The sequence below is a fragment of the Triticum dicoccoides genome, chromosome 4A (genome assembly GCF_002162155.2).
Source record: "Triticum dicoccoides isolate Atlit2015 ecotype Zavitan chromosome 4A, WEW_v2.0, whole genome shotgun sequence".
NCBI lineage: Eukaryota > Viridiplantae > Streptophyta > Magnoliopsida > Poales > Poaceae > Triticum > Triticum dicoccoides.
The window spans coordinates 150626988-150638692 of record NC_041386.1 but is presented as its reverse complement, the minus strand read 5'-3'; the positions used below and the strand labels follow the sequence as shown (position 1 = coordinate 150638692).

General features: G+C 45.9%; 1 protein-coding gene across 1 annotated transcript in view; it reads left to right on the top strand.

Moving 5' to 3' along the window:
• LOC119285489 (adenylosuccinate lyase-like) overlaps window positions 1-1677 on the top strand; it is a 5063-nt gene extending 3386 nt beyond the window's left edge. The window contains exons 9-10 of the mRNA XM_037564775.1: window positions 691-759; window positions 1121-1677. Of these exons, the coding sequence (XP_037420672.1) occupies window positions 691-759; window positions 1121-1354 (303 nt within the window). The 3' untranslated portion in view covers window positions 1355-1677. The remainder of the gene's footprint in view (window positions 1-690; window positions 760-1120) is intronic.
• The last annotated feature ends 10028 nt before the right edge of the window (window positions 1678-11705 follow it).

Genomic DNA, 11705 nt, shown 5'->3' with positions numbered 1-11705 from the left:
TAAGGCCTTCCACTGGACGATTGCTCCCTATATAACTCGATACTCCCTCTGCCCCGAATTACTTGTCACAGAAATGGATGTATCTAGACGTATTTTAGTTCTAGATACATCCATTTCTATCCATTTCCGTGACAAGTAATTCCGGACGGAGGTATGTAAGCATGGAACTGCAATTTGTGAGGTACTTGAATGATGTTTATTTGGCTGAATTCAGATAATCTAAATTTTGGAATGTTTGTTGGTTACAAATGAAAGGAGACTATGTTCTTTAAGACGCTATTATACTCTAACAGGACATCAACATGTATGAATTGATATAATTTTTTGAAATATCGTTCTGAACATAGACGCATAAATAATGACAGACCTTGTTAATATTTCGAATCTTTCTGCATCTAAAACCTTGTCCGATCAGTATTTTGGATATTACCTAACTGTTACTTATGAGTTATGATTACTTAGTAGTTACACAAAAAAATGGAACCAAATATATACTCCCTCCGATCCATATTACTCCAAATCATAATCTAACACTAAAACGTGTCTGTATCTAGACAAATCAAAGACAAGTAATATGGATTGGAGGGAGTAATACTTTTGTTACATTTAGTATGCAATTATCAGTAACCTCAGATGCCTAGGTTATATCTGCTGATTCATTATTGTTTTGCCCAATTGGTTGTGGTACAGGTGAACAAAGTCCGTTTGGATGAGGACTTGGAGCAAACATGGGAAGTCCTTGCAGAGCCAATACAGACTGTAAGATTTGCTTTGTTCTGTTCATCCTCCCTTCAGTCTGATTTGTGATTGTGCTATGCTTGCATGGAGTTTGTTAGGCTAGTATATTTATGAAGTTTGTATGGATCTTGAGATACTTTACTTTGTCAAAAAAGTGACTAGATTAGGTGCTTATTGTGTGATCATGCCCCAGTATGGCATTTAGGCAAATACACCACTATGTTTATTATTTAAGCCTGCAGTGGTATTCTCAAGTGGTCAAAGCCAAAACAATTATTATTTTCACTCGAGGCAAATCATGCCTACCCCAACTTGTTTGGGACTAAAGGCTTTGCTGCTGCTGCTGCGAGGCAAATCGTAATTTTATCGTTGACCTCTGTAGGTGATGCGAAGGTATGGGATCCCCGAACCCTATGAGAAACTGAAGGAAATGACTAGAGGCCAGGCTGTAACCAAAGACAGCATACGCAAGTTCATTGAAGGTCTTGACCTGCCGGAGGATGCGCAGTCAAGTCTTTTGAAGTTAACACCACACTCTTACACTGGAGAGGCGGAGAATCTGGCTGCAAATATTTGGAATGTGGTTGACCTGAAATCTGGATTTAAGATCAAGTGAGCTTCTACCCTGGCCCTGGGTAATCTGCCCACTTTTTTGACGATGACAGCGACAATAACATCGAAAGCTTCAAGGGGAACATCACATGGTAGCTTAGCGTTCAAAGATTGTTTGTCACGCTAATTTATCTGGTTCTCACTGAAAAAGCTTGTGGTGCGTGTGGCATGCGGCCCACGGAATTGTACCATCACTATTCGTTCTGCCGTGTGGACTTCCACTTACGTGGCTGCTTGGTGGATTGATAGCCGCACATGAGCAAATTGTTTCATCCCACAAGCGCCCCACAGTAAAAAGGAGAGAAACCTTTTGGGATCGGTGGAGAAGTCTCCGGGAGTCGCACCCTTTGCATTTGCTCTTCCAGTGCGCTTTTGTTCGCCCTCATATGATGCTTTTGGTTGATGCGTTTCCAATGCTGTGCCGTAATGGGATTCGTTTGCAAGATGCGACAGCTACTTAGAAGAATCTCTAATCGTAAAGAAAAGAAAATTCATGTTCATCCTTATCCTGCGGTGTGAGAAGACGTTGGTGACGCATGGCGAGGTCGATTCGTCGGGTTAACATTTTACTTCGGCAACAGTCTTCTCGGCTCTCAGCCAGGAAAATCGGAAAACGAGAATCAGTCGCTCCGGTTCCAGCCGACACGTGAGAAGAGAGATCGTCCGTGTCTCCATCTAGCTACTGCTGAGACGACACCTACAGTGACACGCTGATACAGGGACCGCTCCGGCCGTGAACCAATGCTACAGCATTTCTGGTTGCGACCATGACAAGTTGACAACCGAGCGCTCAATTGCTGGGCACTGCCCTCCAGTGACTGGGCTGGTGATTTTGGCAGCCTGTGTGTGTGGGAGGCTGGGAGCTGTTTGGCCCTGCCGCTGCGGGTGGGGTTAGGGCAACTCCAACACGGTTCACCAAATGAACATCCTCAGGTGTTTGCCGATAGAAATAGGGGCGGAGGCCATCTGGCCAAAGTCATCAAATGTCCGTCCCTGATCCGACCTTCTCTATTTGACAAGCATATAGATTATAAACATATGCAATCACAACAAAAAGACTTTGGATGTTCAGTAATTTTTTACATCCAATCGAACCCAAAGTTGCTAGTTCGGTTGTCTGTGCCAATGAGCTCCTTCTTCGGGTCCTAGCCTGATTGTCCATGGAAAAGGCACCCACTCTTTGCCTAGTCCAGCCTCCTCCCTTTCCGTGAAGTGCTTCAATATGTGCGCACGATAGGCTTGGACGATCTTTCATGCATCGAGACCAAGTCTGACGTCTTCACGAAGCATTTTGAAGTCCTCTGAAGCAGCCTTAATCTCAAACTTCTTGTCTTGGAGGTTGAGATTCTTGTCTTGCATCTCTATGAAGATGCAAAACCTCTTTGCCTATTTCCTTCTTAGCCATGATGTCATCAAACTCCTCCATCATCTTGGCCGCCGCCCCTTCTCCTTCTCCTCCTCCCCGGGTCTCTAATCACCTTATTGGTCGCAGCAAACCCTTCTTGTGTTTGAACGGTTGGATCACCACCTTCATCTTCAGTGACCATGGAGATCTTGACGGAATTTACAATCATGTCGATCCACTAGCTATGCACATTCAACTTCAACCAACAATGCATATAGATGAAGTAATTCTTCTCCATCTTGTGGTCTTGTGGTATAACGAATGCAGGTACGGGTTGGCAAAGAAACACAATGGATGGTCAACAAGGTGCAACATTTATAAAATCACTAAAATGACCAATGCATAGAGCAACAAACAACAAAACTTACGAGATCTTGGATTCCGACGCCACTTGGCCATCGGTTTTCACTTGTTTGTAACAACTGCAAAACTTGTTGACGACCTTTTGAATGTTGTACCATCGATGGGTGAACAACATCAAATTGCGTTGGTGGATCACTGTTGCGGGGTTGGGATCGTAGTACTTTTGCTTGTGAAACCAAGTGTGCAAGCTTTGGCAAAACGTCACACCCCTTTGCTCCGTACCCTTGAACGGATTGATACAACTGGCCAATCATGCCTCACACACCAATCCATCCTCCTTTGGGAAGAAATTAAGTCCCACCTGCTTATTCTTTGGGTCAGCACCAGGCGGCCAGTGCTCCTCCGGATCCATGTTCGGTTGCAAGGTGTCTGACTTCGGTTGTTCCTTTGGCTGGGAGTCATCCAGTAGTTTTCATATTCGTAGCTGCCTCCGTCATGGATAATGTTCACCATTGCCTCATCATCTATCATCGTCCCGCTTGGACGAGGCATTCTGGCAAACAATGAATGGGCACCGACGGACACGTGTTTCACCATCGGCATTCACAACCGGACAAGCCCCGGCGATTGCGACTCCATGAAGACGTAGTCAGTGTTGAGGTCGACGGAAAATGAGACTTGATGGCTAGAGGTGAGTGATAACACGAATTGTTGTGGCGATTGCTACGGTCTATGGTGTTGGAAGGCATAGTAGTAGGGCGGTTGCGGCTGGGGCGGCCACATCATCAATTACTCGGCGCGGCACCAGGGTGGTAGCGTGCTTTGTTGGATGAGGTCTGCCCTGACTGGCCGCCGGTGCACCGACTTCTTCTGCCTTGGGGCGTCCACCACCATCGGGTCCTCTGACTCTAGTGGGACGAAGATCGTCTCCGCCAGGTCCACTAGAGGCGGCTCCATCTTGGCGATGGACGACCGAATGATGGGGTGGGGGAGGTGACGATCGAGGCGAAGGTTGTGGTGGGAATGTTCAAATGTTCGGGCTCTAGGTGGGTTTTTTGGATGGGTCGGGCATGTTGGAGTCCGATGTAACGGAGTTTTGGACGTCCGCAAACCTCCCATATGTTTTGTTTTGTTTTGTGAGATTTCAGATATCTACAACGGTCTGAACAAATTTGATGCCCGGCGTTGGATGGCAAAAAATGCCCGGACAATCCGATTCAAACATTTAGGGATGATCTGGTGATCTTCGTTGGAGTTTCCCTTAGCTTGTTAAGTGAGCTATCATTGCTGGAGGCATAGTTCCACGACAAGGAAATGGAGTAGAGATTAATTGTTAATATCCCTTTTCAATCGATACAAGCAAGGATGAAAAAAAAAACTAATCACATTTTTGGGAGATAGCACCATATAAGATATCTTAACACTGTATGAGTACTACAGTAGTGGCATGCAAGTGTGTGTGTGTGTGTGTGTGTGTGTTATATCCAGAGCGAGAAAATGAATGAAGGAATAGGCCATATGTCGCTCCCGTGACCGACTGGCTTGCACCACCGCCACCTCCCACCTCCTCGTCGCCATTGGTGAGTGCTCCCCGGCGAAGCCCGCACAACGGGCATCGGTGGCGGCATGGTCCTACCCCCTCCCCCCCTCTCGTGTGGCTAGGGTTGCACGGGTCGCCATATCCAAGGGTGTGGCATTAATGACCTAGGTGTCTGTCGCCCATGGTGCGTGAAAGGCCGCGTAGCTTCAAAAACCGTTCGTGCTGCGAGGAGAAAGAAGGTAAAACTTTCCTCTCAGGCTGGGGGTATGGAGCGAGCTCCACACTGGCCCTCCCTAGCTTTCATATATGGAGGCTACGAGGTCTATTATGGAGCGACATCCATAATATATGGTGACCGAGAGCTGAGCCATACAAGGACTTTGCTAGAGTGTTATTTTAGGCTAAAATTGTCATACTAACGATTATTTTGACGATTTTTTTGATAAAGGGCATTTTTATTTACTCGTAATGAAGCATCAAGCGGATACAATCACAATGAGTAAACACCCAGCCTCTACATAGCTAGGATGCACACAGCCAACACCAAAAAAATAAAAACCCACATCGGCAAATAGCAAAGTCACAAAAGACCGAAGCTATGCTTTGGCAGAAAAAAACCCTGAAGCGATCAAACAACGATAGACGAGAACAATCATGGAAACCAACTATCACTTGACAACATAATGACTATGAAAAGATTCTTCAAAGCAACGCCTCCAAGAAGGGAACGACACATAAGCGCCGCCATCGCCGGATCCAACCTTTGAAAGTTAGATCGTGGGTTTTCACCCTGAAGTTCATGTCCGAGCAAACTCCGAGCAATGCCATCAACATGGTAACGACGTAAAATCGCCGCCATTGCAAGGAATAACCAAGTAGGGCCAAACCTAGGATTTTCACCCCGGAGCTCGTGACCGGGTACTCAAGAAGCACCACCAAGTCAACGTCAACATATGTTGTCTCCTCCACTTGCCTCTATCCCAGCAGCAGCAGCAGCAACCCACCCTCGCACACACGATGAAATCTTTGATGAGGGAGGAATTTCACTTGCACGGCCAAAATCTCAGGTTCAAGACGCTCTGGCAGTGCCGCACCTGAAGGAAATATGCCCTAGAGGCAATAATAAATCTGTTATTTTATATTTCCTTATTCATGATAAAAGTTTATTATTCATGCTAGAATTGTATTGATCGAAAACCTAAATACATGTGCGAATACATAAACAAATACCATGTCCCGAGTGAGCCTCTACTAGACTAGCTCGTTGATCAAAGATGGTTATGGTTTCCTAACCATAGACATGTGTTGTCATTTGATAACGGGATCACATCATTAGGAGAATGATGTGATGGACAAGACCCATCCGTTAGCTTAGCATAATGATCGCTCAGTTTTATTGCTATTGCTTTCTTCATGTCAAATGCATATTCCTTCGACTATGAGATTATGCAACTCCTGTATATCGGAGGAATGCCTTGTGTGCTATCAAACGTCACAACGTAACTGGGTGATTATAAAGATGCTCTACAGGTATCCCCGGAGGTGTTTGTTGGGTTGGCATAGATCGAGATCAGGATTTGTCACTCCGTGTATCAGAGAGGTATCTATGGGCCCTCTCGGTAATACACATCATAAGAAGCCTTGAAAGCAAAGTGACTAATGAGTTAGTTGCGGGATGATGTATTACGTAATGAGTAAAGAGACTTTCTGGTAACAAGATTGAACTAGGTATGAAGATACCAATGATCGAATCTCGGGCAAGTAACATACCGATGGACAAAGAAAATTACGTATGTTGTCATAACGGTTCGACCAATAAAGATCTTTGTAGAATATGTAGGAGCCAATATGAGCATCCAGGTTCCGCTATTGGTTATTGACCGGAGAGGTGTCTCGGTCATGTCTACATAGTTCTCGAACCCGTAGGGTCCGCACGCTTAACATTCGTTGATGATAAAGTATTATATGAGTTATGTGATTTGGTGACCGAATGTTGTTCGGAGTCCCGGATGAGATCACGGACATGACGAGGAGTCCCGAAATGGTCTGGAGGTAAAGATTGATATATAGGACGATGGTATTCGAACACCGGAAGTATTCCGAAGGGTACCGGGTACTTATCGGGTCACCGGAAAGGAGTTTCGGGCACCACCGGCAAAGATATGGGCCTTATGGGCCAAGTGAGGGAACACACCAGCCCTGGTGCGCCTCTACATAGGCCAGCCCTATGAGGAGGAGAAGGAAAGAGGGGAGGGCAAGGAAAGTGTGGATTAGGATTCCTACTTCCTTCCCTCCCCCCTTTTCCTTCCCCCTCGGTTATATATGGCAGGGGGCGCACGGCTTGGGAGGGATTCCTCCTACTTGGGCGCCTCGTATGGATGCTCCTCCCTCCCTCCCAACTATATATATGAGGCGGGGGCGCCTAGCACACAACAGACAATTTCCTAGCCGTGTGCGGCGCCCCCCTCCACACTTTACACCCTCAGTCATATCTTCGTGGTTCTTAGGCGAAGCCCTGCATGGATCACTTCACCGTCACCACGCCATCGTGTTGACGGATCTACTACCTCGACGTCTTGCTGGATCAAGAAGGCAAGGGACGTCACCGAGCTGAACGTGTGCAGAACTCGAAGGTGTCGTACGTTCGATACTTGATCGGTCGGAGCTTGAAGAAGTTCGACTACATCAACCGCGTTGTCAAACGCTTCCGCTTTCGGTCTACGAGGGTACGTAGACACACCCTCCCCCTCTCGTAGCTATCCATCTCCTAGATAGATCTTGTATGAGCGTAGATTTTTTTTTGAAATTGCATGCTACGTTTCCCAAAAGTGGTATCAGAGCCCAGTCTATGCGTAGATGATATGCACGAGTAGAACACGAAAAGTTGTGGGTGGTGTTAATCATACTGCTTACCACCAATGTCTTATTTTGATTCAGCGGTATTGTGGGATGAAGCGGTCCGGACCAACCTTACATGTCCATGGACATGAGACCGGTTCCACCGACGGACATGCAACTGTTTTGCATAAAGGTGGCTGGCGGGTGTCTGTTTCTCCTACTTTAGTTGAATCGAATTTGACTACGGCCGGTCCTTGAAGAAGGTTAAAACAACAAACTTGACGAATCACCGTTGTGGTTTTGGCCGTAGGTAAGAACGGTTTTTCCTAGAAACCCGTAGCAGCCACGTAAAACTTGCAACAACAAAGTAGAAGACATCTAACTTGTTTTTGCAGGGCATGTTGTGATGTGATATGGTCAAGACATGATGTGATATACGTTATTGTATGTAAAGTTATTAGGCAACCGGTAGGATCCTTATGATTGTCTCTTTATTGTATGAAATGCAAATGCCATGTAATTGTTTTACTTTATCACTATGCGTTAGCGATAGTTGTAGAAGAAATAGTTCGCGAGACGACCATGACGCTACTATGGAGATCAAGGTGTCGAGTCGGTGATGATGGAGATCATGACGATGCTTTGGAGATGGAGATCAAAAGCACAAGATGATGATGGCCATATCATGTCACATATTTTGATTGCATGTGATGTTTATCTCTTATGCATCTTATTTTGCTTAGTATGGCGGTAGCATTCTAAGATGACCCCTTCACTAAATTTCAAGGTATAAGTGTTCTCCCTGAGTATGCACCGTTGCGACAGTTCGTCGTGTTGAGACACCACGTAATGATCGGGTGTGATAGACTCTACGTTCACATACAACATGTGCAAGAAAATTTTGCACATGCAGAATACTTGGGTTAAACTTGACGAGCCTAGCATGTACAGACATGGCCTCGGAACACTGGAGACCGACAGGTCGAACGTGAATCATATAGTAGATATGATCAACATAGAGATGTTCACCATTGACGACTACCCCATCTCACGTGATGATCGGACATGGGTTAGTTGATTTGGATCACGTATCACTTAGATGACTTGAGAGATGTCTATTTAAGTGGGAGTTCTTAAGTAATTTGATTAATTGAACTTAATTTATCATGAACTTAGTCCTGATAGTATTTACATATCTATGTTGTAGATCAATAGCTCGCAATTTAGCTCCCTTATTTTGATATGCTCCTAGAGAAAACTAAGTTGAAAGATGTAATGCCCACGATGCGGCTATATCTCCCACGTGAGCACGACTTAGAGGCATAACCGCATTGTAAGCAATGTCGCAAGTGAGGTAATCTTCACACAACCCATGTAAATAAGAAAAGAGGTACATAGTTGGCTTATAATCGCCACTTCACACAATACATGAATATAACATTACATCATCCAGGTACAAACAAGGTCCGACTATGGAACCAAAATAAAAGAAGACTACCCCAAATGCTACATAGATCCCCGATCGTCCCAACTGGGCTCCACTACTGATCAACTGGAAATGGAACAACATAACGAACACGATCTTCATCAAGCTCCTCCTTGAGCTCGGTTGCATCACCTACACGATATCATCGGCACCTGCAAGCTGGTTTTGGAAGTAATCTGTGAGTCACGGGGACTCAGCAATCTCACACCCTCGCGATCAAGACTATTTAAGCTTATGGGTAGGTAAAAGGTATGTGAGGTGGAGCTGCAGCAAGCTCTAGCATATATGGTGGCTAACTTACGCAAATGAGAGCGAGAAGAGAAGGCAAAGCACGTTCGAGAATCTATGATCAAGAAGTGATCCTAGAGTACTTACGTTCAAGCATTACTCCAACACCGTGTTCACTTCCCAGACTCCGCTGAGAAGAGACCATCATGGCTACACACGCGGTTGATGCATTTTAGTTAAGTTAAGTTTCAAGTTTTCTACAACCAAACATTAACAAATTCCCAATCTGCCCATAACCGTGGGCACGGCTTTCGAAAGTTCAAAACCCTACAGGGGTGTCCCAACTTAGCCCATCACAAGCTCTCACGGTCAACGAAGGATATTCCTTCTCCCAATACAATCTGATCACACTCGGAATCCCAGTTACAAGACATCTCGACAATGGTAAAACTAAACGAGCAAAGCCGCCCGAATGTGCCGACAAATCCCGATAGGAGCTGCACATATCTCGTTCTAAGGGCACATCGGATTGTCCAAGGTTCCGGTAGGCCAGCCCAGAGTTGCCCCTGGTGGCCACCAGCAGCTGACAGGTTGGACCAACACTCATAGGAGCACTGGCCCGGGGGTTTAAATAAAGATGACCCTTGAGTCTGCAGAACTCAAGGGAAAGAAAAGGCTAGGTGGCAAATGGTAAACCAATGTTGGGCCTTGCTGGAGGAGTTTTATTCAAGGCGAACTATCAAGGGGTTCCCATTATGACCCAACCGTGTAAGGAACGCAAAATCAAGGAACATAACACCGGTATGACGGAAACTAGGGCGGCAAGAGTGGAACAAAACACCAGGCATAAGGCCGAGCCTTCCACCCTTTACCAAGTATATAGATGCATCAAAATAATAAGAGATATTGTGATATCCCAACAAATATCCATGTTCCAACATGGAACAAACTCCAATCTTCACCTGCAACTAGCAACGCTATAAGAGGGGCTGAGCAAAGCGGTAACATAGCCAAACAACGGTTTGCTAGGACAAGGTGGGTTAGAGGTTTGACATTGCAATATGGGAGGCATGATAAAGCATGTGGTAGGTATCGCAGCAAAGGCATAGCAAAAGAGCGAGCAACTAGCAAGCAAAGATAGAAGTGATTTCGAGGGTATGGTCATCTTGCCTGAGATCCTGCAAGGAAGAAGAACGAGTCCAAGAAGAAGGCAAATGGACGTAGTCGAAAGAATCCTCACAACACAACGTTATCGGAACCAACCCGAAGAAGCAACACCGGAAAGGAGCAAACAACATAGTAAACAACCATCACAATATCATGGCATGATGCACAATCAAATATGATGCATGTCCGGTTTAATGAGGCATGGCATGGCAAAGTGCACAAGCAATCCTACAAATTAAGTGGAGCTCAATATGCAACAAGTTGCATATTGACAGAACACCACATGACTTATTTAGTTCGATCTCATTTATGTACTCAACAATATTAAATGTTGTTTAGCATGGCAAGGGGTGAAGCATATGAAAACTACCTATCTAGGAAAGTCTAAATGAGGCCAGAAATAACAAACAACAATTCCGGAAACTCCTCATGTGCATATTTTAGGTTTGGTACTGTTTTGCCCTAAACATAATTTTCGAGTTGTTAAACATGCAAAGCAAGTACACCATGTTAAACTAGGCATTTTTATACCCCATTTACATATAAAGTTTATTAAGTTTGGAGCTATGGTTATTTAGTTATGAAATAAATCATTTTAGCATGGCATAGGAGCAAATTTAACCAAACAGCATTTTAAACATTTCAAACATGGATGAAAGTTGAATATTATTAAACTAGACAAAATTCCAAGCAACTTTCATATATAATTTATTTAGATCCGATGCACGGTTGTGAAGTTATTAAATGCATGAAGTGCAAGGGTGTTTCTGCAAAACTGGCAGAACCCTGGAAAATTAGGAAAATCGCTGGACGAAAAAAACACGTAAAGGGCTGGATCTGGAATAGAGCTGGGGAGCTGCTCACATTGGGCCTCGGCCCGTTCAAAGAGGAGACAGGCTGGTGGAGAGGTTGGGCCTCAACGTCTTGCTGGGCCGCGAAGAAGCACAAGTCGAGGCCGGCCCAGGCACTCGATCGGGACGCAGCAGCGGTTGGCACGCTGGGCCTTGGCGCTGGAGGTCAACTCGCAGCTTGAACGAGCGAGCTCGGGGAGGCATTGAAAGCAGGCGCGGTCAACGAGCAAAGGATCTGGCGGCTGGGCGCGATGCAGATGCAGAGGAGGCTGGCTCCGAGGCGGATGGGCGCGGGTCAACAGGGCGCGGAGGAGGTCCCTGGCGGCGGGGCTTGGAGACCTCGACGTCGAGGAAGGAGCTCCACTCCGGCGAACTCCCATGGCGGCGGTGGTTCCTGTAGGGCGGCGTCACTGGTGAGGAGCAGAGAGAGGGAGAACGGAGGGAGAAGAAAAGAGAAGGGGCGCGGTGGTACTGGCCTGCTGGATCGAAGAGGGAGGAGGAGGCTCTCGATCGAGGCGGCGGGGTTCTCTGGTGGCT